We start from the raw sequence: 26,226 nt of genomic DNA on the forward strand, positions 1-26,226 counted from the left end.
TGACTTGTGTTTATTGTTGTAAAGTTCCAGTGTGGCAGACTCATCCTTCCCTTTGCCAGGCACATGAGGGCACTATGGTGGTTTCCCACCAGAAAACATGTTATTCTTCTTCATTAGTATAGAGAGCATCTGCTTTAAAACACAACAAATTGGATGGTGTAACATGGTATCCTCTCTAAAGCGAGGTCATTTCCTCAAGGCTAATTCTCAGCATTTTAAAACCAAACATTTTATTTTAAAGCAATTACACACTTGTACAAACATACTTATGGATAGTTTCCACAATTTATGGCAAAAAAAAAGCAGAAATAAACCCTCCTAAATGCAACATATTCACTTTTGAGATTTAAATGTGCATTTGCAGGTCGTCCATTATGTGTTACTGTTTGCACTAATTGTTTTGAGAAATGTACGATTATCGAAATGTGGTGAAACGACAGGGGAAAACTGTATTACATCAGCGTGTGTGTGTGTGTGTGTGTGTGTTGACAGGCTTCTGATGCTTTAATGGAGCACTGGCTCTTTACAGACTCGTAAAGCAGAGGATAATGTGATGATCACATTTGTGATTGATTTCAGATAATAATGTTACTCTGGCAGGTCCTGCTCTCTCTGACTGACTCACTGAACACATTTCGAGTGTGTGTGTGTGTGTGTCTGTGTGTGTGCGTGCGTGTGTGATTTTTTTCCACAGTGATGTAAGCACTTTGAGTTTATGAATATGTCAACACTGTAAATCTAAACAGGGATTATTAATAGATGAAAAGGCAATTACATTAAACTGGTCTGGTGGTTTCTTTGCCAGATCTTTTAGTCCAAGTGTTTTACAGAGTCTGTGCTTCCTCTATTGCACACCTTTTGTTTTTTTTTGCACTTTTTTTTTTTTGCAGCATCAATGTCAAACTCAAATACTCATCAGATCGGATGCAACACATTCTTAAGAGTAAAAATACCAACATGTCTTCTGAGGTCCCCTGTTGTATCCAAGGAGAGCAGCCTGTTGTCATATTGTATAATAAAGGTGTCAGCCTTTCATAAGTTATCTTTTGACAGGCAGTATCACCCAATCCTGGTTAAAAGACCAAGCCTTTGAACTGTGGAGCCTCTTGTTGTGAAGAAATCAGACAAGAAATGTCAGAACAGCTCTGGAGGGGCAGTGCGTGTGAGGAGCAGCAGCCTTTAGCTGCAGGTGGTGAACAATGTTTGTCAGAGCTGACACTCACACACGCACACACACGCACACACACTCTTCAAACACTGTTTTCATTTCTGTTTAAGTCCTAGGAAGAGAATGACGTCCATACACAGTAGCTATGAACTCAAATATGTTTGAAGCTTATCACTTCCTCCTTGTGTCTTCTCTCAGAATACATTGTCACTCGTATATGCTGTTCTGTGATATCACTTCCTGTGAGAGTCATTCCAGGCAGCCAGTAAATTCTCAAAACCCTCTGTGGTCATTCACAACCTGACCCCCTCCTGACCTGGCACTAGTTCCTCCCAGTTTGGAGGGAGAGGAGAGCCAGCTTGGCCTTTGACCCCTATGTGTGTGTGTGTAGGAAGAGGAGGAGTCTACTGGCATAGGGTTGTATCTGGTTTCCCATGAAGCTCATCTACTGGCACTTACCACACTCACAAGCCTTTCTTTTTCAATGTTAGTTGCTTCCCCTTTCATCCTTGTCCTTATCAGTCTGTTCACTGCATGTAAACATTGCACAGAAAGGGCATTATTTAAGTCATAAGACAGAGTGTGGAAAACATAATGCAGCTGATGCCTGGTTTACTTTTTTTAACTTGACTGTGGACAATTAAATTGTGAACTATTGGTTTAGTTAAGAATAACAGTCATAAGAGGAGATGATGCTTTGAGACATTGTGTGGTCTAACAGTATTAAAACAGCTGCAGCATCAACTCAACCCCAATCAGTCTGCATGCTTCGGTTTCCTAGAATCAGTCTGCTCCGTTCTTGTTTGCAGTTGGCGCACAATTATCCATCACTTAAAACCACATCTCAGTAAGCATGGCAGTTCACCCCCTTTTAATTATCGCTATGAGGCTCTGAGCTCAACCACAGCACGCGGAGTGAACACACACACACACACACACACAGGCGGCAGAATCTGGGAGAATCATCGATCACTGCAATGTGATTATTAATGAACTATTTATGGCTTTAGCTTTTCATTGGACATAAAAACATAGTATCACAGCAAAACTGCAGCAACTGTTGTTGAATGGCTGAGGATCAACTGGTCGGTGTGACGAATATGTTCAGCAGTAAAATATGACTGGATATATTTTCATATTTATCTCTACAGCTTTACTCTAATTTGCATTTAATTCGTTGCCAGTAAACAGAATAAAAACATTCTGCTATTTAACTGGAATCTGTCCGTGGTTTATTTGTGTATTTGTGCTCCCGCACACAAACCCAATTTAAGCATAATTTATACCGATTTAGGGAGGGAAAAATGCTGTTTTGAATTAAACTAAAAAAAAAAATTGTTAATGAAGACTATCTTGGCGGAGGCGCGATTGTTAATTCAGAGTTTGCCTTACATTGTGGAGCAGGCTATAAACAAGCACCCTCAGTGCTGTGAGTTTTATAGGCAATAAAATTTAATTTGAGAGCCAAGAAAAGTCATAGCTTTTGGCCTGGGACTCCCAGCAGTCAACTATCACAACACATTCTCTCTTTTTCTGGGCCGTGGCTTCCACAGAAGATTTCTCCTTTTTTTTCCCCAATGTCCGAGTGCAATTCATTTTAATTTAGCCTATAATATTCCTGCATATTTTGTTGGACAATTTGTTTAATTGAAGGAAGTTTGTAAGGAACGTTTGCGTGATTGTAAAAGATATGCCGCGTGCCTGCTGAATTTAACTCTATTAATTCTATTCTTTAACACATTTTTATTTCTAGGTTATTTTCCTAAAATCAGCAGAATTTGAGACGTTGAGAAAAAAAGAACAATATGCCACCGGATTCCTCTCAATTTGACATTTTATTTCAAGGAAAATATTCTGCTTATAGCTGACATCCATATAAAAATAAATGTTTAAATATCCTCCCTGGAAACAGCCCGTGTTGACAAAATAGTTTTTTTTTTAACTTACCTTGGTTGTGAGGTCTATTAAATATTTCCCCCTGATTAATTGAGTACACTGACAAAATAACACAAGATATAAAAGTTAACCAAAAAAACAACAACAACTAATGTTTCAGTAACTCAGGTTTTGGAAGTCAATGGTGGTGAGTGTTTCAGAGAAGAGGTCAAACGTCTCGGTCGGTAAAGGCGGGGGACTTTGTGTTGAATCTGACAAACTCGGTGAGAAAGAGGAGGAGGAGGAGAAAACGTGGAAATCCTGCAAAGAAGCGTCCAGGCCCGGGGAATAACTGTCATTGTCCGGGCCTATTGTGGACACACAGATAGGAACAGTGGGTGTCGGGGTTGGAAAATGTTTCAGATTTTTCTCATCACTGTTCAAAGGCCTAACAGACGGGCTTTGGTCCTCACCATTGTTCCCGTTCTGACACTGTTGTGCAGTCAAGGTATTTTGGTGGAAATATCTGTCCCTTTCCAGGAGCAGGGTCCCGGCTGCGCTGCTGTCCATGTCCTCCACCGCCTGCTCCAGCTCGTCCTCCGGCCCGTCGTCCTCACACGCGTATTTGCCCTCACTGTCGCGGTTCTCCTTGCAGTGCGTCTGCCTCTTGTGCTTCATCCTCCTGTTCTGGAACCACACTTTCACCTGCTTCTCCGTTAAATCCAGCAGAGCCGCAATTTCGACTCGCCTCGGTCTGCACAGGTATTTGTTAAAATGGAACTCCTTCTCCAGCTCCAGGAGCTGCGTGTTGGTGTAGGCAGTCCTCAGCCTCCTGGATGCTCCTCCGGCTCCCTCTGGTACCTCTGGAGAACCTAAAATGATAATAATAATAAAGCAAAGGTTATCTGGTGATCGAAAATAAAACAGCAACACGGTTGGAAAACAGAACGTGGGGTGCAACTTGTGGTGTAAGCAGGCAGGCAAAGCAACCATCCACCGGGACTGGGAAGATTTATGGGCCCCAGACAGAATATGATGGGTCTACGTGGACAGGACAGGACGCAGGGTGAAGATTAATGAACATGCCAGCTGCTGGCCCGTGTAAGAATAATCTATCACTCTCCATTACTGTCAAGCATTAACACTTTTACATTGCATCACAAGCCAGTGCGTTACTTGATGAGATTAAGCATGCTTAAATCAAAAATCCTGCCCTGGCTTATAAAGGGACGCCCACGCTGCACAATAAGGCCTGCGGGATGCAGGAGAATCCTGAGACAAGGAGAGCCTTTTTTTTTTACATGGAGGTTATTAATCATCATGTCTTGCCTTGGGGTGAGAAGTAGAGCGGAGAGGAGTCAGTCGCCAGAGAGGCAGAAGAAGATGAAGAAGATGTAGCAGCAGCAGAAGTAGCAGCAGCAGCAGCAGCAGTAGTAGTAGTAGTAGTAGTAGTCTGACTCCTCTTGATGCTTTTCTTCTCCTTCATCCACGGATACTCCGCGGGCAGAGACGCAGTGTGCAGCGGGCTGCAGCCTTTCACCGCCTGCTGCTGCGGCTGCTGTTGCTGCTTGGAGCGGCTGTGTCGTGGGTGGATGCCCCCGCTCAGGCCGGGAATGGTCTGCTCAAAGGGAGGAGGAATCAGTGTCGAGCGTGAAAGCGTCGAGCTCTTGATTGATGAACTCTGAAATGCATCACCGACAGGGTTAGTGAGAGATGTCAGGCACTCAGCGAGCGACGGCTGGCTGTTGATAAAACCACTCTCTCGCCCGAATTCGTAATTCATCCTCCTCCGTCTTGTCCCGCTGATGTCACAGGGGCAAAAAATAGTACTAATATTAAAAAAATAACAATAAAGGCAAGCAGTTTGTTTTCATAAACTATGCTAAACTGGATATAGTCGCATGGAGACCTCTGTGCCATAAACTATTGCATTCATGGGGACATGGTTGGAATTAGACCGTGCTGCTTGTCACATGATTGCATCTGCCCAATGACAATTTGGGTTTTTTTTTTATCAAAAGAAGCCACTGTCCCCTGTGATTGATCGAAAACTCAGAGGTAACGCCTCATTCCGGGGGCAGTGGCTGCTTTATTTACACTTTTTTTTTCTTCTGGTCAGTTTGTTCACTTCTGCAACCCACACCCACCCACACACCCCACCCACCAAGACATTTCACCGAGGAGTCAATGCTTTTGCGCGTCCTCGGAACTCTCTCGTGCGCGCGGGCGCATTCATTCCCAGCGTGGCACTCCACAAATCACTGCGTCAGTCACATTTGTGTCTCGTAAAAACCGCGACGCCCGCAGTCGTTGTCAGTGCCAAGGCGTTAATCTTCAGACTTTGTTCAATTGGTTTGCTTGGCGAGAGAGGAAAAGCTGCGCCAGACAGACACACACACACAGCAACATGTCCTCCTCCACGACCACCACCACCACCCCTCCCCCAACACGAGAGAGAGAGAGAGAGAGAGAGAGAGAGAGAGAGAGATATTTTATGTTCATCAGATTTCACATTCATCACATTTTGGCCCTTAATCCCTTGTTATGCTGCTCAATAAATTACATTAATGGAGGCACATTTAGCATTTAAGTCCATATAATAGCCTATATGCATTACCTATGCTTAAATACAATATCTGATGTATAGGAAAGAAAGCACTGTTTGGATACATCTCAGGCATTTGTCATCATTTTATAGCTCCCGGCTACACATCCAGTTTCATTGTACACATATAGGGATAATATTGACCCAGGCCATCATCGATATATGCCTCTGCATTATTGGTTACAACACAGCGGAGAGTGGACATGATTTGTCACTGTAGTGCGAAGCAGAGGAAAGGCTGTTTATTGCTCGGGCTCTAAACAAAGAGCCCCGGTAGCCTGTGTGTGATCAATCTTTCTCACCAAAAGGTCTGACAGCTCCCTGCCCTAAGAACACATTTAAACCACCTAACACTCCTTTAGATCATATATGGCCAGGAAGAGGACAGACACTCTCTGGCTTTGGCTGTATCTAGAAGTGTTCCACTTAGAAATGTGGGGATTTTCTTCATGGAAACGCGAATAAGACGCACGGCCATTACGCACGAAGGTTTTTGCGCACTCGCTCGATAATAAATCAGTAATCCAGCTGAAAAGACACTTTGTGTTGTTTTTTTTTTTCGTTTGCTAAAAGGACTATCCTGGCATGAGAAAAGAATGAAGAAATAAACGGACTTGGTTAGTGGTTTAGAAATGAACGGAGCAGCTTTTTTCTCTCTCCATAGGATCAATTGTTTGCTGAGGTGAGTGGGTGTTGGCATTCAGCAGAAATCCCATTCACTCTCATACCTTTCTCTCCGTCACATTCCCCGTGGACAAACTCTTTGTCTGGCCTCCTCTTTTTTATAAATATATCTGCTTTTACATGTGTCTGAAATATTTAATATGTCCCTAAAATATTAATGTAACTGCGTAATTATCCTATATTTCGACTGATGATAATTCGTAAACACGCGCTTTGAATATAGATATTGTCAAGGTAGAAGGTAGGTCTTCACAAGGTAGATCGTGTGAAGAAATAGCCCAAATATTACATTTTATATTATACAAAAAGGTGCTCTATAATGTTGGAAATCTATTTGAAAATGTAATTGATTAATTGTGGATCGAGATTCGTTCGTGTGGAGGCCACAGCTCGACTTATGTATGTCAATTATTATCCAAACTATCATTTCACTTGTTTTGCTAATGAAAATGTGTGATTGTTTTGTTTGGACCATGTGGATTTATTTACCTGAGAGGAGAAACTTCAGTGGACACAGGTGTAAAAGAACAACGATTAAAAGAAAAGAAGAGAGAGAACAAAGACCCTCGTGGAGAGTGAATCATACACTGTTTGATTTCCAAGAATCCAAACATTGCATGCTGAAACATGGACATGTTCCGCATATGGAATCAGTTTTTTTTGTTTATTTGTTCTTGATTTATATATCCTTCTTCTTCTTGTTATTGTTCATACAGCACCTAATTTCGCTGCTTGTTTTTGAACGAGTGCAGACAATGGTGTGTGTGTATGTGTGTGTGTGTGTGTGTGTGTGTGTGTGTGTGCGTGTGGTGATGAACATGGGAGCAGGAGCGACACCACGTTTCCCGTCTGTTCTCCAACAACAAGAGACATCTGCGAGACAAGCGGGCCAAACCAGCACAAATAATAATACTCCATTATAATACGTGTCTGTATATCTGCTTTGGAAATATTGTCATTCGCTGAACCAGACACTACATAAATAAACACATGGGAATTCATTAATGTGCATCTGTTTTCTTTTCCTTGTGTAAATTATGCTTCTTCTTCTTCTTCTTCCTTTTGCACCTTTTACTACACATGGACCTCTTACACTCAGACTATGGGCTAATATTGTTGGAATGGTATTTGCTGGGATGATTGATGGTGTTTATGGCATGCTGTTGCTGTCATTATCACTGCATTATGTTATATATCACATTATATTCATGTCTGTGGGGGAAAACAACAAAAAAATAATATACAAGGGTGCATTCATTCTCCGTGTGTGTGTGTGAGTGTGTGTGTGTGTCTGTCTGTGTCCTGGAAACAAAGCAGCTTTTTATATTACAGTTTTATTTATTGAGGCTGCAGGATTCATGGGCACATTTGACAGATACTTCACTCGCGTTACAGCCTCACAAATCAAACTGTTGTTCATGTCGTCAATGTGCTCGTGAAATATAGAGATCACACGGGGGGGTCACGCGGAAAAGTGTTTTTTTTTGTTTGTTTTCTATTTTTTTTGTTCTCAGAAAATCATCAGAAGACGAAATTCTTGATATGATACCAAAATAATAAATTGTATAGACAAATGATATTTTCTTCTTTATTTATAGCCACTGTCTAAAACCTCTCCCACATGTACACTGACAAGACTGTCAGTTCACTTCCTGCTCATGCTCTACAAAGGAGGCAACATAGAAGAATGAAAAAAGTATTTTGGGACAATGTGGCTCAAGCCACACGTGTTATTTTATTTTAGTTAAAAGTCTGATTTTGTTTGGTTGGCTGTTGTTGTTTTTTTGTAACTCCCACTAAAACAGGGGTCTCAACTCAAATGACCTGGGGGCCAATGAGTATCCAGAAAGAAAACTTAAAAATGACAACACTATATTCCATCATGATACTGCAATAATGATGTTGGGATATTCAATTTGACATCAATTTCAAGTAAACACTTTTGTTTTAGCATGGAATGTTGTATAACTCACAATAATAATAATAATAATTGGAAAAAAAATAACATTTATGAGGCTAAATAAATCTATAAATAAGTAAATAATAACTGTAATTCAAACACTTGACAAATACAGCCAAATGTATTTTAATTTAAAAAAATGTTGCTGACATACGTATTTATTATTCTATCACCTCTGCTGTTTTTACAAGGAAGGGCCATGTTTTCATTATTAAATTATATTTAATGGTGACCGCATGTAATTGATTGATGGACCACATGTGGCCCGCGGGCTGCAAGTTTGAAACCTCTGCAGGAAAGGGAATGTTACATGAATACAGTATATTAGTGTATATATACAGTACATATAAAAATATGTGTAAATGTACACATAGTTCTTGACGTCCAAGGGAACACTCTTACTCTGTGATTATAGCAAAATAACAATAAAAATGTGTTTTATGTGATTTGTTGTGAATAATTTCTGATGGGTTTTATAATAACACAGAGCTATTTCACACATAAGTGACCTCGGATTCCTGTTCAGCTTCAGCAGTTGGCAGAGTAGGATAAGTGACCCAAACAGATTTATTTTCTCCACAGTTCACTCGTGGATTCTTCTGTCACCCGCGATGTCAAGAGCAGTGATGTATAGGGGTCAGCACAGGTCGGCACAAGGAACATCCAAGCAACTTTCTGTTTTTCTGCAGCTCGGCTCCTCACACTGATGTTTGCACGGAAGATGTCCATCGGAACACTCATGGAGGGTCAAACAGCAATGACATAACTGTCTTCTTCAGTGCCCAAAGACAAGGTCTGTGTGAAATATCATCTGCATTTTCTCCTGTTTTTGGTGAGATAATGACCTCAGTTGTCTCTCAGGCCCAGAGAGGAATAAGAGAGTTAATGAGCTTCATGTGGGTGACCTTTTAGAGGGAGAGTGGGGGAGGAGAGGGGGGGATGCTGAAGGAAAACAGGAAGGAAGGGAAGGTTTGAAGAATCTCTCACTTTTTAGGAACTCAAGTTCATGTCACTTGATGAGGTGCAGTGTAATTACTGGCAAAAAGGAGGTTGTTGGTGTATGATAAACATCATGGACATGCACAGGTCCACCACAGGTGGTGCTCAAACACCTATTCCTTTGCCCTCTGAGCAGAAACGTGCCCATTTTGAAAGACATGCATTCATTCATCCACTTATTATTATTTTGTCTACTATATGTTTAACTTTTTAGGTGATCCATTGTATTCATTCTCAGGCAAAATGTGTAATGTTGCCAAAACCTGCGTTTAAATTGTCATTTTTACACAGTAAGTTGGTAGTGAGTACGTACATAAGTAAGTACAATAATTGCAAATAATAATTATGATGGGGTGGCTTTTTTTTACTTGAACACCTTCCCTTGAATGCACGTCACCGTGTTCACCATAATAACAATAACAATAACACTTTGCCCCAAATTATCTGTATCTTCATAGCTGCACATTAAATGGTTTAGTCTATTAATGTTATTGGGTTACTCAGTTTACTTGAGCATGTATGAGGTTGTGAGCAGGAGAAAAATCCTCTAACCTCTTCAGAAGGACAAAGTGGAATGAATTCATAAACTTTTTCTGTGACACTACAAAATGCAGGAACCCCTGGTCAGACAAAGGCTCACTTTTAATTACTAGAGCATCTTTTTTTTGATAGCAATTCATGCCACAATTAAAGGACTGAAAAGTCACAGAACACTTAGCAGGATTAGATGTTCAATGACGGAAACGACACGAGTGGCGCATGTCTCTAATAAACGGGGAGTGGCCTTTGTGTGCCTGAACGCATCATTCAGGCTCCGCGTCGCTTCTGTCTGAGATGAGCCGCTGCCGCCACCTGCTGGCGGCTAGAGCGCAGTGACACTGACTCCAGCAGCAGCAGACCGATGGTGCTTTTTCACCTTTTACTAAACTCTATTTATTTTTCCTCCCCCTGACATAAAGGTTATGTTTGTTTTGGCCCATGCTTTTGATTTGTTTGTCTGTTTGTGAGGAGCATAACATGGATTTTTAATCAAGTTTTCTATGGTCCAAAGACCAAATTATTAGATTTTGATGGTGATCCGGATTCAGGATATACAGTATATATATGTGTGTGTGTGTGTGTGTGTGTGTGTGTGTGTGTGTGTGTATACATATATACACAGCATTTTTCAGTCCTGTCCTTTGTTTTGTTTTTGTGTTTTGAGTGTCCAAAAAAGCGCTATATAAGTATGATGTATTATTATTATTATTATTGTTGTTATATATATATATATATATATATATATATATATACATATATACATATACACATATATATATATATATAGATAGATAGATATATTCAGTTTAAATGAATGTTGTGGGTTTTTTCTTCAAAGCTTATTGTGTGTGTGTGTGTGTGTGTGTGTGTGTGTGTGTGTGCTGCGACAAAACAACAAACGGATGTTTCTGCACCGCCACTGTTTAATTGTTGGTAGACGGTTGTAAAGTAATTAGACGGTTTAGGAGAAACCCATCCCTGTAATTCTGTGTGTGTGCGTGTGTGTGCGTGTGTGTGTGTGTGCGTGCGTGTGCGTGTGTGTGTGTAGCTCGAGGCCTATCTTACAGCAATATTACATATTTGACTCTTTGCCCTCTCTGAAATGTTGCTTTACTGCCGTCACGAAGCCTCCACATGCTTTGCTGCTTTCACACCTTATAAACAGTTGAAGCTGTGGTTGTGGTTTAGTGCACACGAGGCTGAGATTGTCAGAGAAAAGATAGAGTTAACATCGATGCGGTGATAAATACGTGATAATGATAATGCTGAAATGTGTTGTCTCCTTATCAGATTGTATAATTTGCTCATCTTAAAGATGCACTTTATTATTATTATTTACTGCCTTAATGTTGTTTTTGTGTCTTTATAGTCATTGTTTTAAATAACCATTTTTTAGGAATGAATTGACACTGTCAAGGCGATTTCTTATTATTATTTTCAGGATGTTTTATGATTAAATGTTTTTTTTTTAAAATGCAGCTATTTACTAGCTGAGTAGATAAAAGTATTTCTGAGAAGAAAAATAAATGTGGACAAGCTTTGGGGAAGTTTTTGTGGCTCATTTGGTTTGTTGGCGCCATAAAACCTTTACAAACCAAATGTAATAAAAGTCTATTTTTTTTATTCAAGTAGTAGTTTTTCCAGTAGTAAAAACATTTTAGTTTAATTGTTTTAATTACTTTTAGGTGGTATAACATTACTTAAATAAACTGTATTTTTTCTGTTAATTTTAGGAATATAACACGCAAATATTAAGCAAAGTAATAACAAACTAAAAAAAAATTACATTTTGTTTTCATGTTGCTATACAAACTATTCTTTATTTATGGATGACCCTATGAACTACGAGGTATCTTAAATGTGCACAGTGTTTTTCTTCTTTTCACAAATGGATTAAAAAGAATTAAAAAACATCTAAAGTTGCAAAAAACAATAACTTAAACGATGCAAATAGGTAGCAGAAATACATTCAGGTTAAGTCAAGGATCAGTTCATGCAAATAACAAGTGGCCTGCAGTGGTTAATCAGGCCTTTACATGTGTGCGCCAACTACAACATCTAAATTCTGACGAGACACTGCGTCCTCTCACATTAAAACACTGGATATTGTAGGAGGGAAAAAAACATCCAGTGTTGTTTGAACAACACAAACTTTACAACAATGAGTGTAACAGCTCAGGAATATTTAGGACAGTCACCCCCCACCCCCTCACCCCCCCCCCAACCCCCCGCTCTCCCCCTCAGACACTAAATTCACCATCAGTTCAAAAACCCAGTTAACTGTCTCTCCGCCGGTCTTTGTTTTCTTTCTTCATCTTCATCCTGCGGTTCTGAAACCAGATTTTCACCTGCCTCTCGGTCAAATTCAGGACTCTCGCTACCTCGTATCTACGATCCCGCGGGAGGTACATGTTAAACAGAAACTCCTTTTCCAGTTCGAGGATTTGGTACTTTGTGTATGGACAGCGTTTTTTTCTGGTGGGCTTCGCGTGAAGCCAGTTGGACGATGGATTATCTGGAAACAAGGGGGGGGGGGGGGGGGTCAAAAATAAATAAATAAGAGAAGACAGTTCAGTTAGGCCTTAATGCTGCCACAGTGTAGGGTTCTCAAACAAGAGGAGAAATGCGCGTGCCAACCGCATTAGTATTAGTAAACATTTTCTTGGTTTATTTTTCACTCTGCACCGTGCATTCTGAGGACATGGACACATATGTGCCACAGTTCCTTTGTGCAATCACATGGAGTGAATGAACCATCTAAAAGAATATGCATGCATGAATATGCACTGATCTCAAACAATAGTGGCAATAAACCATTTTTACGCACACGTTTAGACTAAATCCACAACATACAAGACCATGACACTAAATAGACAAGTATTTCTGATTCATCTTTTTCTCCTCAATGTGAGCATGAGTATAATAAGTAAAGCGCTGCGTTGCTTACTTGCTTCTATCTCCCTCTTCCCATCTGCTGACGGGCTGTCGTCAATGGTTTTAGACGTGGATGTGGTTTCGCACGGAAGCTCCGTAAGGGAAGCGCCGTTTTCAATGTCAGACAAAAGAGGTGTGTGCGTCTCCAAAGTTGTACATTCAGCACTCCCAATCAGAGGCTCGGGTTTGATCTCATAGTGCATGGCTGCCGACGGTAATCCCGTTAAACACAGGGACGCAGAGACCGGGTCCATCGCCCAGGAGCGCGTAAACATGCCATCGCTGTCCCCGCTGCTCGTGTAATGGTGATGTATGTAGGTCGGGGTGGCTGTGTTCGGAGGGTGGGCCGAGATGGGACTCCAAGATCCACCAAAAATAGAAGATTTCGTCTGCAAAGAACAAGACTCCTGTCCGCCATATTCGGTGAGCACCGCCTGCTCCACCCCTGCAGCTGATGAGTACCTCGGTGCCATATCTTCCTGCTCGGGAAGAACACGCGAGTCCACGTAATAACTCGTCCCCAGCGTCGACATTGCAAAAGAGGCAGGAAAAAAAACTATATCGCGTTAGAGTCCTGCAATCTTCAGAAAAAGCAGATTCATTGCATGATATAATGTGCTGCGTTCCTGCACCAGCTTGCAGCTCAATGCGTCCAGTTAGTTGAACCTTGCCCAAGACTGGATAGGGCGCCCCAAACACGTGACCGTGGGACAGAACAATAAATAATAAATCAGCCTGCTGCTCAACTAAATGGCCACCATTTTCCCCCACCAGATTTTAATAGCAAATCCCCGCGCCTTTATTGGGAAATATTTCGTTTTATAAGCAATAAACGCTGGATTTTTTTTGTCAAGACATGTTATGGCAGTGTAATCGAATACACTGTGGCTGTGACGTGACTCAGGCGTGATACTAATTTAAAGCATTTATTTGGGAAAATCAGACCACCTCTTCCTTTTAAAAGATTCTGTTTTTATATATATATATAAAAAACTTAATGAGATAATTTATTGTCCAAAATAATATAGTTAAACAGCGTTTAGCCCAATAATGTAATGACCTCCTTCTATAAATCTCTTGCTTTGGAAAGGAAATGATTTTAGTGCAACATTTCCGAGTTTTTATATAAGATAAAACAAGCAAAGACGTGTTTAAGGCACCATTGGGTTTTTACAGTATCTAAACACATTGCGGGAGCGTTTCCAAGATGCACATTGGTGCTGTATCTGCAGGGCTGCGGCCGGGTTCCACTTTGAAGGCAATCTAAAACGGAAAGTGGGGTGAGGTTATTTGGGTGCTATATAACAGTCCCCTTTTTACCACGGGCAATTGGGTTGTTTTTCTTCAGGTTACAACCTGGCTGTCTAAGCTAAATATCACCAATAAAGCTCGGCCTTTGTGTCCTTTCTCTGGGCCAAGCAGACGCATCCGGCATTCCCTATGGCGAGGCAACTGGCGGACTTCAATGGTCATAACCGAGGCCTTGTCTGTCCTGTCCTGTCCTTTCCTCCTCTCCTGGACACATACAAGCCTTAATCCTCCCTTTCCCTGCCTGCGTCGTTCATTTCCTGCTGCTTAGATGCACACACTCGCTTCACATGCCATTTAGACACGTACGTGTTAAATTACAACCACGGTGAAAACTCTGTATCTCTGTAAAATATGAATACAATGCCATGGCTTCATAATGTAATAAAACCCCACACAAAATAGTGTATGACTCACAAGCAGCAGTGCACTTTTTTTTGGAGTAATCCGTTTGGATTTTGAGTCTGTGCCAAATTATGAAAGAAAAATGTGATTAGTTATTAACAGTGATTCGCTTTTCACGATGCGACGACTTTTACTGGGGTAATCAAGGCAGTTTCGTGTTGTGGGAGCAATAATAACATAGCACAACAACATGAGACTACCTAAACCACTCAACAGTCCGCTCTCCTCCTCTGCAAAATCTGCTATAACCCGTTTTACTGACGCTTTTTACTGTTTTCCAGATGTGAAAAGGATGTCGCTTTTTTTGCTGTAAGCTCTTGCCTGTAACCGTTTTTACAAACCTGTGAAGACGCAGAAAAACGGAAGCCAAACAACACCAGTTAAACTGTTTTAACCATTTTTTGTGATGCAGTCTATATAATATTCAAGTTAGCGAATAAAATGTGACTATAGTATTTAATATTGTGTCATACAAATAAAACGCATCAGTGCTCAATGTTAAAAAACATATAATATAAATAATAACACAAATAATAATACTAATAATAATAATAATAAAATCACTGCTTGTTCACATATTGTGTAGTTCAAAATATTCCATCAAACAAGAAGCGCTTTAGCTGCAGTGCACGGTCACCACAACACAATCATAATATTGTAATATTTATAATAGTCCACATACTTTATATATGATGTTGTTTTTTGTGTGAATTTGTTCTACAATACAAATGAACACCACGCACTGTCCATGTCTTTCTGAATGAAGTAAGAAAGTCTACAGTTGCAGGGATGACTTTTATTAATTTGACCAGCAAAATGTGCAAATATTCATCAAACCTCTTGGGTTCTTTTAGCTGTCACACAAAGACCTACATGTAACTGTAACACAAGTATCCCAAGGTCTAGTCCAGCATGCAAACTCCAGAGTGATTCACTCAGGTTAAATATACAATATGTACAAGCCTGAAGCTCTGAAACATTGTGGTCACATTCTGAACATTGTTTTTCTTTTAAAACACAACATTGGATCAACGTTACAAATGTAGCCATTTATAAATACACATCCACGACAAAATGAAAACAGACGGGAAAATAACGTTTTTGTCGAAAGAACAACAATCAATAAGTTAGCAGAGGGTAGGTCCTATTTTTTTTTTCCCCCCATGGACACTCTCACAGTTGGCTGCATGGGACGCTGCACAGGCGCCCCGGCCATGGATGCAGGAGGGCGCCAGAGACGCAGACAGTCTCAGGAGAAACTGAAGTTGCTGGAGAGCTCTCTGATCCGATTCTCCCGGCTCATTTTTTTCAGTTTCATTCTCCTATTTTGGAACCAGATTTTGACTTGCCTGTCAGTGAGGTGCACACTGCGGCTGATCTCCAGGCGACGCTCTCTAGTCAAGTACATGTTGAAGAGAAACTCCTTCTCCAGCTCCAGAGTCTGGTGCTTGGTGTAGGGACAGCGCTTCTTTCGGCCACTCTTTGCTGTGAGCCAATTAGCCGTACTTTCCATTTTGCCGTCTCCTGCAATGTAACGAGAACGAGGCATTACAGGTTATGAGGCAACAGGTGTGATAAATCCATTATACCTGTATGGCTTATAGAGGAAGATAAAGACTTGCTAGACCAGTACAATTACAAATCCAAAGCATCACAAAACGACTTAGCTGATAAAACAATGGTCTCAGATCATTACATATAAAGCTGCAAGTTAGACGTATAAATTCTACAATATGACACCGAGCATGGATTATAGGGAGCCATAATGACTGATTCCTATACTCGGATTTTACGCACAGCCAGAAAGCACTGTGGATTCCCTTATAAATGCAACTCAGCAGTTTATAGCAGACACTGCTATTTGCTACCGTTTAACAGCCTTAAACCACAGCAGCCTGTAGCCAACTGCGTCTTCATTAAGACATAAAACATAGCCTGCTCGGTCTCCTGAAAATATAGCAAGGCCTGTGCCACTGAGAGGACAAATAGAGACCAGTCTTGTGGGGGACACATGGACTTTTATACAGACTGCACTGGAATTATTGTTGCATTTTAATAAAAACCCTAGAATATTCCAAAAAACACGAGGATAATTCGTGTGATTTACAGTTGTGAAAATTTCACACTGTTGCGTGAAGATATAAATCACTGGGGCGAGTGTAAATTGCGTTGCAACAGGATACAGCACAGCTACGACAGCCTGTGTAATCTTAAAAGAGGAGCAATAAATAGCTCTGATCCTCGGCTCTGATTGGTTAAGTCACGTTCAATTTCGCCTCACGCTTGATAAAGTGGTAAATAGATCGATTAACACACACCTGTGTGCGGCTGACCTAAATAATCCTGTGATAGTCAATCAGAAAATCAGTGATTCATTAGAGCTTTGCGTAAAAATGGACGCGTAAAAAAACACATGTGCATATCCACTTAGAAACTACTGTTGTTGTTTTGTTTTTTTAATCTATTTTCTGCTTTATTTTTTATTATTATGAATGGATGTCGACTCGTCACCTTTGATGGGCTTTTCTGGACACACCGCACTGCACGTCTCAGCGGGCTCGGGGGAGGATGAGCTCTCGGAGGACAGGCGACTGTCCTCCTCTCTAGCTGGAGCGCACGGCGGAGGGAGAGGCGCCTCCTCGTGGCTCTCCCTGCGCTCGGGCTCTGCGGGAGCAGCCGGCGGCTGAGAGGAGGATTGGCTGTCCAAGCGGGCGGGTCGCTGCTGCAGAGTAAAGTGGTTCATGTTTGGCTGGACGTCATGGTAGAGCCTGGAGGACGTGTATGTCTGAGACAGGCGGAAGTACCCGGGAACCGGCACGGTGCTGCCGGTGACCGGGCATGATGCAGCGGAGTAAGAAATGTCATCTACTGTCGCTCCTTTAGGACATTTGTCAGACTCATAAAGACAATATGCGCCCTCCTCTTTTATACTCGGTGAGAAGGAGCACTGAGCCATGTGCTGGCCGCTGGGTTGATCCACACGGCAGGATCTCGACGTCTCCAGCCACGTCTCCATCCCTTGCACATACGGAGCAGATGAAGGGATCACGCTCTGGGTGCTTGGCTCGTTGCGCTTACCGATCCCCGGGAAACAAGAGCCACCGGAGAGTCCATATGAGTATTCCGACGTCGGTGGCAAATACACGCCGTTACTCTGGTAATACGAACCACTGTCGGTTCTCACGTTGATTAAGGAGTCCACGAAAAACGAATTTCCAGCTTGGTTGTTGGGGCATGTCATCGTTGTGGTATAATTTGACGGAGGATGAAGATAGCCCTTTCTGGCTGACATTTCTTGTGCAAAACATTGCTGAATAATTACCGATACTCACGCTTCTCACTGTAGCCTGCAGCCAATTAAAACACTAGGCGAGTACAGACTCCTCCCAGTCCGACCAGGCAGCTCCACTGTGCCATATATTTTCTTTTAGTCTAAGTAAAGAGAAAGTGTTGTGGGAAAGTGGTGCATCAGTGAGGTTTATAGGTAAAATCTTTAAATCTCTCCTGGACCGCGCACATCGAGTCTCGATCACCACCTATGAGTCTGGAGCTGCTTATCTTAATTCAACATCACTTGACAAGTCGGTTGTTGAAAGCTGCCCCTGACAATTATGTACAATGCATTGCTTTATGGCCAGTTTTACAGCACTGTAAAAATGAAGGGTTCTGGAGTTGCCTCTGAGGAGCTCAAAGATCCAAAGGTCGAGGGACCATCATCCTGACTGGAGCTGTCCCGCTTATTATTCGCAGTAAAGGCTATTTTTACAAAGAGATTCCTGGTGGAATGTCCAGCAGCTTTGTGTGTACACACAGTTTCCTTCTGCCAGATTGTTGGTCAAACAGGGACAAGGTCACCTCTGAGCCCCTCCTGCTTTGATGATAGTATACAGTGTGGATACTGTGGGTGCAAATTACATGACTACACGTCCAGTCGCATTTTTAACTGCATGGAAATGAGGCTTTGCTGAGCATTGACAAAGGTGACACACGGACACACGCTGGAGTATAAGCGCCACAGCTGAACAATGAACAAAGCCCTAAACATGCAGTGGAAATCAAGAGATGGCCAACAACTCAATAGATTGACCCACATTACTATTACATTACATTACTATTGCTATTATTGTCTAAACAATCATCTTAGAAATTAAAGAAATAGAGGACATTTTTTGGGGGAAATTAGTCTATCTTTTTTACACACACACACACACACACACACACACACACACACACACACACACACACAATAAAATGAACTCCTCCAACAATCAATTTTACGCACAAATAAAACGGCTCAATGTGCTTCTTTTATTGCAAAGTAGGGTTTTTTAAATTGCAAGAATAGTTCCACCGTGTCTTTTATTTAACATTAGTATTACTATTATTAGTTTAAATTATTATAATAAAAGATAATAGACCTACAAATCCGCTGAGGTAGAAACAGAGATATATTTAAAAATGTTAACCACTGTTCAGTCCCCAAAAAATACATAAATAGAAATTATTGTGGAAATTCCAAATATTGTGAAATATGACCTAATATGATCCAATTAAAAATAAATAAGATCAACAATCTGGCATTTCTTTTCGTTGTGTGTACACAACGAAAACAAATGCGTGAATAAAAGGTATGTATTAAACTGTGTTTTTATCATTCAAATATACAAAAACTATTTAAAACAAATAAAAATTAAAATAAAGGCAGAAGCACATGTTTCCTGAAAAGACCGCCATTGTGTTTAGGAGCCTAAAGGCCTGCAGATTTAGGTCAGCCTTCATGTCTCCAAAGATGCGTTCACTGCCGCCTCCATTTTCCTTTAAGTCTGGAGCCAATGAGTCTAGAAATGAGAGCTACACTTTATGTACAGCCATTTTATATGGCGTCAAAACGAGCAGCAGTCTGGCTGCATGTGGATGATAATGTTCATGATACTCTATCGGATTATCATTTGTGATGACTGAGCGGTTCATGTATTTATTTATTTATTATAATGTTTTAGGTCAGACAATTAAAATAATATAAATACAAATGTGTGGGGGAAAATGAGGATGAACTCGCGCGCTGTGCTAAAATTTCCCATTTCCCCACTGTTTATGTCAGCGCGCACGTCTTGCCTCTCTCTCTCTCTCACACACACACACACACACACGGATGCAACGAGCTGCAGCCAAATATCAAAGTAAACAAATAATTTATATGGGACAATTCAAAGTTTCTAATTCCCAGGTTTACAGTGTCCACATTACATTTGAAGAACATAAACCCAGTTGAGTGTTTACAAAATGATGTATAATTTACATTTTAAAACGTATAGAGAAGATAAAAGTTAGTGAGCCACACCATGCTTGCAGTTTAGGCCCTTGTGATCTTATATCTCCGTGGGCATTAAGTCACCCCCAGGTCCATAACTTTGGCAGAACTGCAATGCGAAAACTTGCACGAGATTTGATGGAAACAAACATCTTTTCTTGCGCTATTTACTTCCAGCAATTTTGCTGTAATGCTGTCATTATATCATCGCAGCTGCAGCTAAAATGAAGAACAGTGTCTCCACTTCAGTGACTTCCAGATGGAGATGAGGCAGAAAAATAGACACACTCCCTTAAATCGCATTAAGAACCCCACGTATACAGTCATAAAGTGGATATGCATACATTTCATTGCCTACCTTTAACAATGAAATCCTGATGTGTGGTGACACATTTTAAAGCAGCTGAGGCAAACTTCTTTTATATCTCAATTCACGGCAATGACATTGATCTGAGGAGCGCCTCCCAGTGGGCGAAGACGGCAGGCCCCGTGCACTGAAACGCCACGCAAATACAGAATATTCCTGCCGCGGTAAGATGCTGAAACAAATGACGCCGGAAAGGTCCGTGAACACAAGCTTTCAATGCTCCCAGCCGTTGTTTTTCAGCCCCTTAGTCACAGTTAATAACCTTGGTCTCAGACGCTTTATTGCACCACTCTCCAAATGCTCCAGACGAATCCACGTTTTATGGCCAAGTTACTGGAGCAACTGGGAGGATGTGCAGCAATCAAAGCGAAATTCCTGGGAGCCTCACAGGATGCACGCTATATGGAAGGAGGCATCAGGGCCCTTATTAGCTTATGGCCGGCTATTTAAGTTGTTTTCATGGGCCTTGTAGTGGACATAAAGCCACTCCAGCTCAATTCGGACACTATTTTTTACGCAGGCGTGCGTCATTTTAACCATAATCTTAGACATCTACATCACCCAAATCCACAGTCTGTTTATTTGGCATCAAAAGTGTTGAGACTCTTAAGGATTAAAGTACTCCAGACAATAAATAAGTGGTTGCAGAGTTATAGTGACGACTGTAATAGGGATCTGGAGTTTGTCATGTCTTCATTTGTTCCATAATGTCACTGTCTGGATGGAAACACACGCACTGGTGTCCAGTACCAGCACATGCCTTTAAATCTGATAACTTTGCGGGGGGGAAAACAATTCAACCAAAATAGGTTTAAATCATTTCAAAGGTTGTGGTCATCCATAAAAGTCATGATACGAACAAGTGTCAGAAAAGTGGAGAAAAGCACTAACAGGCATGGTGGGTCAAATCTCAGCCTCTGCGCGTCACATCTGAAATAAATGAAGCCTTTGAAGGATATCAGATTATAACTTGTCCAGATCAGATTCCCAGTCATTGGGGAATAAATAGCATCCGACATTAGTCTCGTACATCTGATCCGGTCCACGTGCTGGCATATAAAACAAAATACTGGATTATGTTTCATTTGTAGCGTTTTGTGCGTTTATCAGCGGCCTCCCTTTGAATCTAAGTTGGAGATTAATCCAACTTTACGGCCAAGAGCTCAACAAAAAGCGCTTCAGCGCAGATGTTCAATATCTGAATTTAAATGCATGAAATCAATGAACTGGTATCAGGTGATTTAACCATGTATTCTCTAACCATGTAGTCATTTTTAGGGGGTTATGTGGTCACCAATGGTACCAGGTGGCATCTTTTAATAAATCCATAAGAACCGTTTTCAGTTTGTCTGAGTTGTATTTGTACAATAACTAAAATATAAGGGGGGGGGGATGAGGAAACCACGAAGTAATGTCAACGTTTCTGGTCACAAAAGTTGTGCGTCCGTGCGTTCATTTGTGAATTTTTAATTTAAAAATGGGAGAAAGACACTTATTTACAGAACAGTACATGTGTGCGTATAATGCGGTAATTAATATCCATTTTAAAGAAAGAAAAACAATTGGGTTTTTTTTGTTTTTTGTTTTTTTGAAAATGCAACACGGTAATCCGTGTGTTTAAATAGCCTATTATAGGCTAAAAGGGATTCAGACACATTTGGTTCCCGCGTCAAACACACAAACCACTTTACAATCTACAAAACTGTTGTTGGACCGGGAACGGAAAAATCAAAGTCCTGTATAATAATAATAATAATAATAATAATAATAATAATAACAATAATAACAATAATAATAATAATAATAATAATTATAATAATAATTATAATAATAAGGGCAATGTTGTTTGCTGACAAAATAGCGTGTAAATACTAAAATTCTTTACAAAGTCTGGCACATTTATAAAAAAGACTCGCCATCTTGTCCAGGTAATGTTGTTGTAGACGGTCAGGGTGCACATGGCTGAAAGCCAGTGACAGTCTTTGTTCAGTTTTTATAGCAGGGGGTTTGTGGTGTAGTACTGTAAACGGTCTCTGCTCAGTTTCTTCTCCTTCATCCTCCTGTTCTGAAACCAGATTTTGACCTGGCGGTCTGTCAGGTTGAGCATCCGCGAGAGCTGCAGACGCTTCTCTTTGTTGATGTAAACACTGAAGAAGAACTCCCGCTCCAGTTCCCTGATCTGATATTTGGAGTATGGACACCTTTTCTTGCGCGTCCTTTGGCCACCTGGAACACAACACGAGGCAAACGTCACCACACGTTTCATCAAACATACACGTTTAATAGATGCATGAAGAATCTGAAATGACTCTCTCTTTCTTGTTTTGAGTGGAGGTGCAGCTGTGGAGTTCAAGTGTTTCCATCCGCTCATACATGGCCACACTTGTAAACAAAGACTGGACTTGATAGTGGAAGGTGTAGGACATGAGGGACTGCAGAAGGTGTGAGGACATATACATATGTATATATATTCAAAAAAGAATTAAACTCACTCTGTCTGTTTTGTTTAAGAGTGCGGACTCTAATGAAAACATACTCAAGTATTATGCATAAAAGCTTTTATTTACTGTCCGCCTGTGCCTTCACTGTGTGTAAAAACAAGCTCTTGTGTCTGTGGTGGTGAAGCACATTCCTTCCATGAGAAGAAGTTGTTGGATTCAATCCTCAAAAATCCAGTGAATCGGTAAATATTTAAATAAGGATCAGCGTAAATCTGACCCAGGGCCAAATCAAAATGCCTCAGCAGTCACTTCACAACACACATAAATATGATGACCAAATTCATTCTAATCACATGGATAACAAATATGAAGGATTTGGAGTGGATTTGTAACGCTTGGATTGTTATTTCATTCGTGTATGAGGGTAGTGTTTAGCATATAAAATTATATTTTTTAAACACTAATTAGTCTATATAAAAACATGTGAAGACTCAGATGTAGGAAACGTGGATATATAGTATGAAATATTGGAGGACAAGCTTAACGTCAAAGTCTTCACGGCCAATTTCAATCCCAAGCACGTGATCTTGTTTATAACATAGTTTTGTTATAGGGTAAATCTGCAGGGCCTCCATAAACCTTACGTGCATATAAAACAGGCATATAAAACGCTTTTAAGAGATTTCTGTCCTTCTTGCATGCATGGAGTAAGGAGTAAGACTATACTCACTGCTGCCTCTGCTCTGCTTCTCCTCGCTGCAGTGGCCGGAGGAAGACTTGGGGCTGCAGCTCTCTGCCGAGTCCGAGGCTGCGCCGGTGTGATCCGGGACGGGGCTTGTTTTGGCTGCGTGTCTGTCCGTTTCTGCTGCGTGTGCTGTGGCTGTTGTTGTTGTGCTACCCTCCGCGCTCCCGTAGGCTGTGTCGAAGAACTGATCGAACGCCTGCGGCAGGACACCGTTCCTGCCAACGCTGCCATAAAATCCCGGAGTCGGGTTGGAGGAGCCGGAGCTGCTGCTGCTGGCGCCGGAGCCTCCTTTCACCAGGATCTCTCCTCCTCCCCGTGCGCTCGGGTTTGTCCAGCCGTCCCTGTGCATGATATCCTCCGTGTAGCAGTGTGACAGGCTGCCCCTGCCGTGGTGCCATTTACTGGAGGCATCGATGCCATAGTCTCTGAAAGCCACATCTCTCACGGACGGGACCTGTGGCAGCGCTGAGGACTGGTAGGAGTAGGTCACGGGGCAAGACGACTGGCTTTGGGTTAAATAGTGAGGGAGACCCGGGAAGTCTGCTCCGGAGACGTAGTAAGTGCAGCTCGGTAGATACATATTAGAGCCAGAGAGCCGCTCATCAAAATCCATATTCTGGTGCCTTAATGGAAACGTCCTACAATCATCCTCGCGTAGTTCCTCCGCGGCGCTGCTGCGCTCCAGTCACTTAGAGGCAGACTGGTGGAGCACAAATCCTTAGACTTACAAGCTGACGTGGGGATCCATCTCTATCCATTCCTGAGGGCCAAAGCCATGTGACCACTGGCACAAAATGACAGATAGCCTACGCCTCAACGTGTAGGCTATATGAGTCAATGAGTTTATGAAGAAGACCTTTGGCTGTATGGGGAAGGGAAAAATACTGAAAAGGAATTTTGCGTCCACCCAAGTTTTGAAGGAGCTAATACCTTTACAGCGGATCCCTCACACAATCACCATAGACGTATGTGTGTATTAGGTCTTCACAACTGTGTGTGAACTATATGATCTTTAAATGACCTCATTGCAACAAAGAAGTTCACAACACACTGCTTCACTTGTCATTTTTTTCTTTAAACAGATACCGTTTACTTTGTAAACGTCACCCTCACCTTAACCCTAACCTTAACCTCTGCAGACATCTGCGCGTGCTTTTAGAGATCACCTTTTCCATCATGCATGAAGGTCATTCGTGTGTAAATGGTACAGGATGCCACACAAGTGGCACATGTGGCTAAATTCTCACATTTAGAGGTCAACTGGTAACATGATGTTTTATAGGATTAGGATTATTTAAAAACAAACATTTCCAACCACCTTGTCATTGAGCAAGTGTTTGTACATTCGCACTCTGTGTGTAAATATAACACTTTGACTATCTAGACAATCTGTTGTGGCGCAGCAATGCGCGTCACCATGCTGCACTTCAACCAGGAATCAGTCCAGTCTGGCACACGGAGCGAGGACAAAGACAATAGACTGTGTAAAGGCATGGCTTGGTAATCTGTCGCCTGAGTGGAGCAACATTCTCATCTCTATTAAAGCATGTGAACTAGTCTGAAACACAACACAACAGAATGATGTTTACCTCGTTGCTTTTACCTGTTTATGTCAGAGTTGATCAGCCTTTATGTTAAAATGATGCACCAAACCATTGTATTATTTCTTACACCATATTAAGCTACTTAATTCAGCACATTTTACGCACAGGATCCTTCATTTTTATTACTGTATTTTGCATTTTATTGTGTTTTATTCTTTTATGTGACTACTCGTTTTACCTTTTTGCACGAACGACGTTTTAAAAAATTAACTTTGACTTGATGACTTTATTTGAAATCTGCAGACTTATCGAGCACAAAGTGCTTTTAAGTGCAAATTTCTTTTAAATATAAACAGGTACAAACTGGAACTGGGATGAAGTTCACGTGAGGGTAATCAGCTGAAATATATATGTACATAGGCACGAGGAGGCACGCGTTTAATGTTTAATGTAAACATGCCGATGCTGTTTATAGGCTATGAATAATAAAGGTATTTGCCCATGGGGCTCCCGTCCAGTCCGTCCTCTCTTTGCAACGCCCAATATAAACCATCGGACACGGGCTATTTCCCGCACACTTCAATACATTTTCATTTGTCATCAGTGCTGAGTGTAAGTGGGTGCATGTGTCACGTGTCACTGATCCTACCATGCAGCCAATTTTCAGAATAGAGTCCAAATTCACTTTCCATACATCAAAGACTGGATTTGTCATTAGGAGTCTGTTATATTTCACTCTGTCCAGGTGTTTTTTTGGGTTGTTTTTTTTTTTTTTGCTGCTGCTTCACTTCACTGACTGAGCCTCATTCAACGCTGTGTGAGACTGTTATTCACGCGGTGATTAAAATCGTCGCATGTAGTAAAAACGAAGGTAATTCTTGTTTTTATTCTGCGGTGGATTATTCACTCGCGCAGCCACAGCCTCAGCGTTTAGGCCGAGGCTCTGCAGTAAAAGAGTGGCCCACTGTGTCACATTAAACCTTCCCTCCCTCTCATACAGCAGCCTTTTCAACCACTGACTATGTGGACAGTGAAATAAATAAACACAATACACGTGGATTCACATAACAGTAACTAACAGACAATGTGTAAAATAAAAGCTCAATTTTGACCTCTATAGCAAAACAATTAAGCAAATACGTTTTTATATATAATTGGATTTTTTTTTTTTAAAGTTAATCGGTGCAATTATTTTTATACAGTTTTTGGCAATGTTTTAGGTACAGTGAACGATTTAAATGCAATTAAGTTGTAAATAAAATGAAATATAAATAAACAGCGCTCGTTTTGCAAAGAAATTGTTTTAGGAATAATATGAACGTTGAGTTTCTCCCGACACT

General features: G+C 41.3%; 4 protein-coding genes across 5 annotated transcripts; all 4 read right to left on the reverse strand.

Annotated features, from left to right (window-relative positions):
• Window positions 1-2,990: 2,990 nt before the first annotated feature.
• On the reverse strand, window positions 2,991-5,450 carry hoxa2b (homeobox A2b). Of its 2 annotated transcripts, XM_058646795.1 has the most exons (3): window positions 4,373-5,450; window positions 3,517-3,915; window positions 2,991-3,411 (listed from the first exon to the last, which is right to left on the reverse strand). In XM_058646795.1, the coding sequence occupies exons 1-3, from the start codon at window positions 4,824-4,826 to the stop codon at window positions 3,221-3,223; spliced, it is 1,044 nt and encodes a 347-aa protein (XP_058502778.1). In that variant the 5' UTR covers window positions 4,827-5,450; the 3' UTR covers window positions 2,991-3,220. The 2 variants fall into 2 exon arrangements, with proteins under 2 accessions (XP_058502778.1, XP_058502777.1); XM_058646794.1 differs by having other exon boundaries at window positions 2,991-3,915; window positions 4,373-5,446.
• A 6,615-nt stretch (window positions 5,451-12,065) lies between these two features.
• On the reverse strand, window positions 12,066-14,050 carry hoxa9b (homeobox A9b). The gene is made up of 2 exons (XM_058648403.1): window positions 12,779-14,050; window positions 12,066-12,346 (listed from the first exon to the last, which is right to left on the reverse strand). The coding sequence occupies exons 1-2, from the start codon at window positions 13,296-13,298 to the stop codon at window positions 12,108-12,110; spliced, it is 759 nt and encodes a 252-aa protein (XP_058504386.1). The 5' UTR covers window positions 13,299-14,050; the 3' UTR covers window positions 12,066-12,107.
• A 1,209-nt stretch (window positions 14,051-15,259) lies between these two features.
• On the reverse strand, window positions 15,260-17,898 carry hoxa10b (homeobox A10b). Its single transcript, XM_058648402.1, has 2 exons — window positions 16,990-17,898; window positions 15,260-16,002 (listed from the first exon to the last, which is right to left on the reverse strand). The coding sequence occupies exons 1-2, from the start codon at window positions 17,768-17,770 to the stop codon at window positions 15,728-15,730; spliced, it is 1,056 nt and encodes a 351-aa protein (XP_058504385.1). The 5' UTR covers window positions 17,771-17,898; the 3' UTR covers window positions 15,260-15,727.
• Window positions 17,899-21,974: 4,076 nt separating this feature from the next.
• Window positions 21,975-24,920, reverse strand: hoxa11b (homeobox A11b). Its single transcript, XM_058647863.1, has 2 exons — window positions 23,328-24,920; window positions 21,975-22,382 (listed from the first exon to the last, which is right to left on the reverse strand). The coding sequence occupies exons 1-2, from the start codon at window positions 23,953-23,955 to the stop codon at window positions 22,150-22,152; spliced, it is 861 nt and encodes a 286-aa protein (XP_058503846.1). The 5' UTR covers window positions 23,956-24,920; the 3' UTR covers window positions 21,975-22,149.
• Between the last annotated feature and the right edge of the window lie 1,306 nt (window positions 24,921-26,226).

Source organism: Solea solea, chromosome 13 (genome assembly GCF_958295425.1).
Source record: "Solea solea chromosome 13, fSolSol10.1, whole genome shotgun sequence".
NCBI lineage: Eukaryota > Metazoa > Chordata > Actinopteri > Pleuronectiformes > Soleidae > Solea > Solea solea.

What these genes read in the sequence shown, in the direction of transcription:
- hoxa2b (XM_058646794.1), bottom strand. Translation starts at nt 4,826, where the DNA reads ATGAATTACGAATTCGGGCGAGAGAGTGGTTTTATCAACAGCCAGCCG. An exon ending in GCTCTACTTCTCACCCCAAG is followed by an intron (nt 3,916 to 4,372) that starts GCAAGACATGAT and finishes TTATCATTTTAG; the next exon opens with GTTCTCCAGAGGTACCAGAG.
- hoxa9b (XM_058648403.1), bottom strand. Translation starts at nt 13,298, where the DNA reads ATGTCGACGCTGGGGACGAGTTATTACGTGGACTCGCGTGTTCTTCCC. An exon ending in GAAGAGGGAGATAGAAGCAA is followed by an intron (nt 12,347 to 12,778) that starts GTAAGCAACGCA and finishes CCTTGTTTCCAG; the next exon opens with ATAATCCATCGTCCAACTGG.
- hoxa10b (XM_058648402.1), bottom strand. Translation starts at nt 17,770, where the DNA reads ATGTCAGCCAGAAAGGGCTATCTTCATCCTCCGTCAAATTATACCACA. An exon ending in TCCAGAAAAGCCCATCAAAG is followed by an intron (nt 16,003 to 16,989) that starts GTGACGAGTCGA and finishes GTTACATTGCAG; the next exon opens with GAGACGGCAAAATGGAAAGT.
- hoxa11b (XM_058647863.1), bottom strand. Translation starts at nt 23,955, where the DNA reads ATGGATTTTGATGAGCGGCTCTCTGGCTCTAATATGTATCTACCGAGC. An exon ending in GAAGCAGAGCAGAGGCAGCA is followed by an intron (nt 22,383 to 23,327) that starts GTGAGTATAGTC and finishes GTTGTGTTCCAG; the next exon opens with GTGGCCAAAGGACGCGCAAG.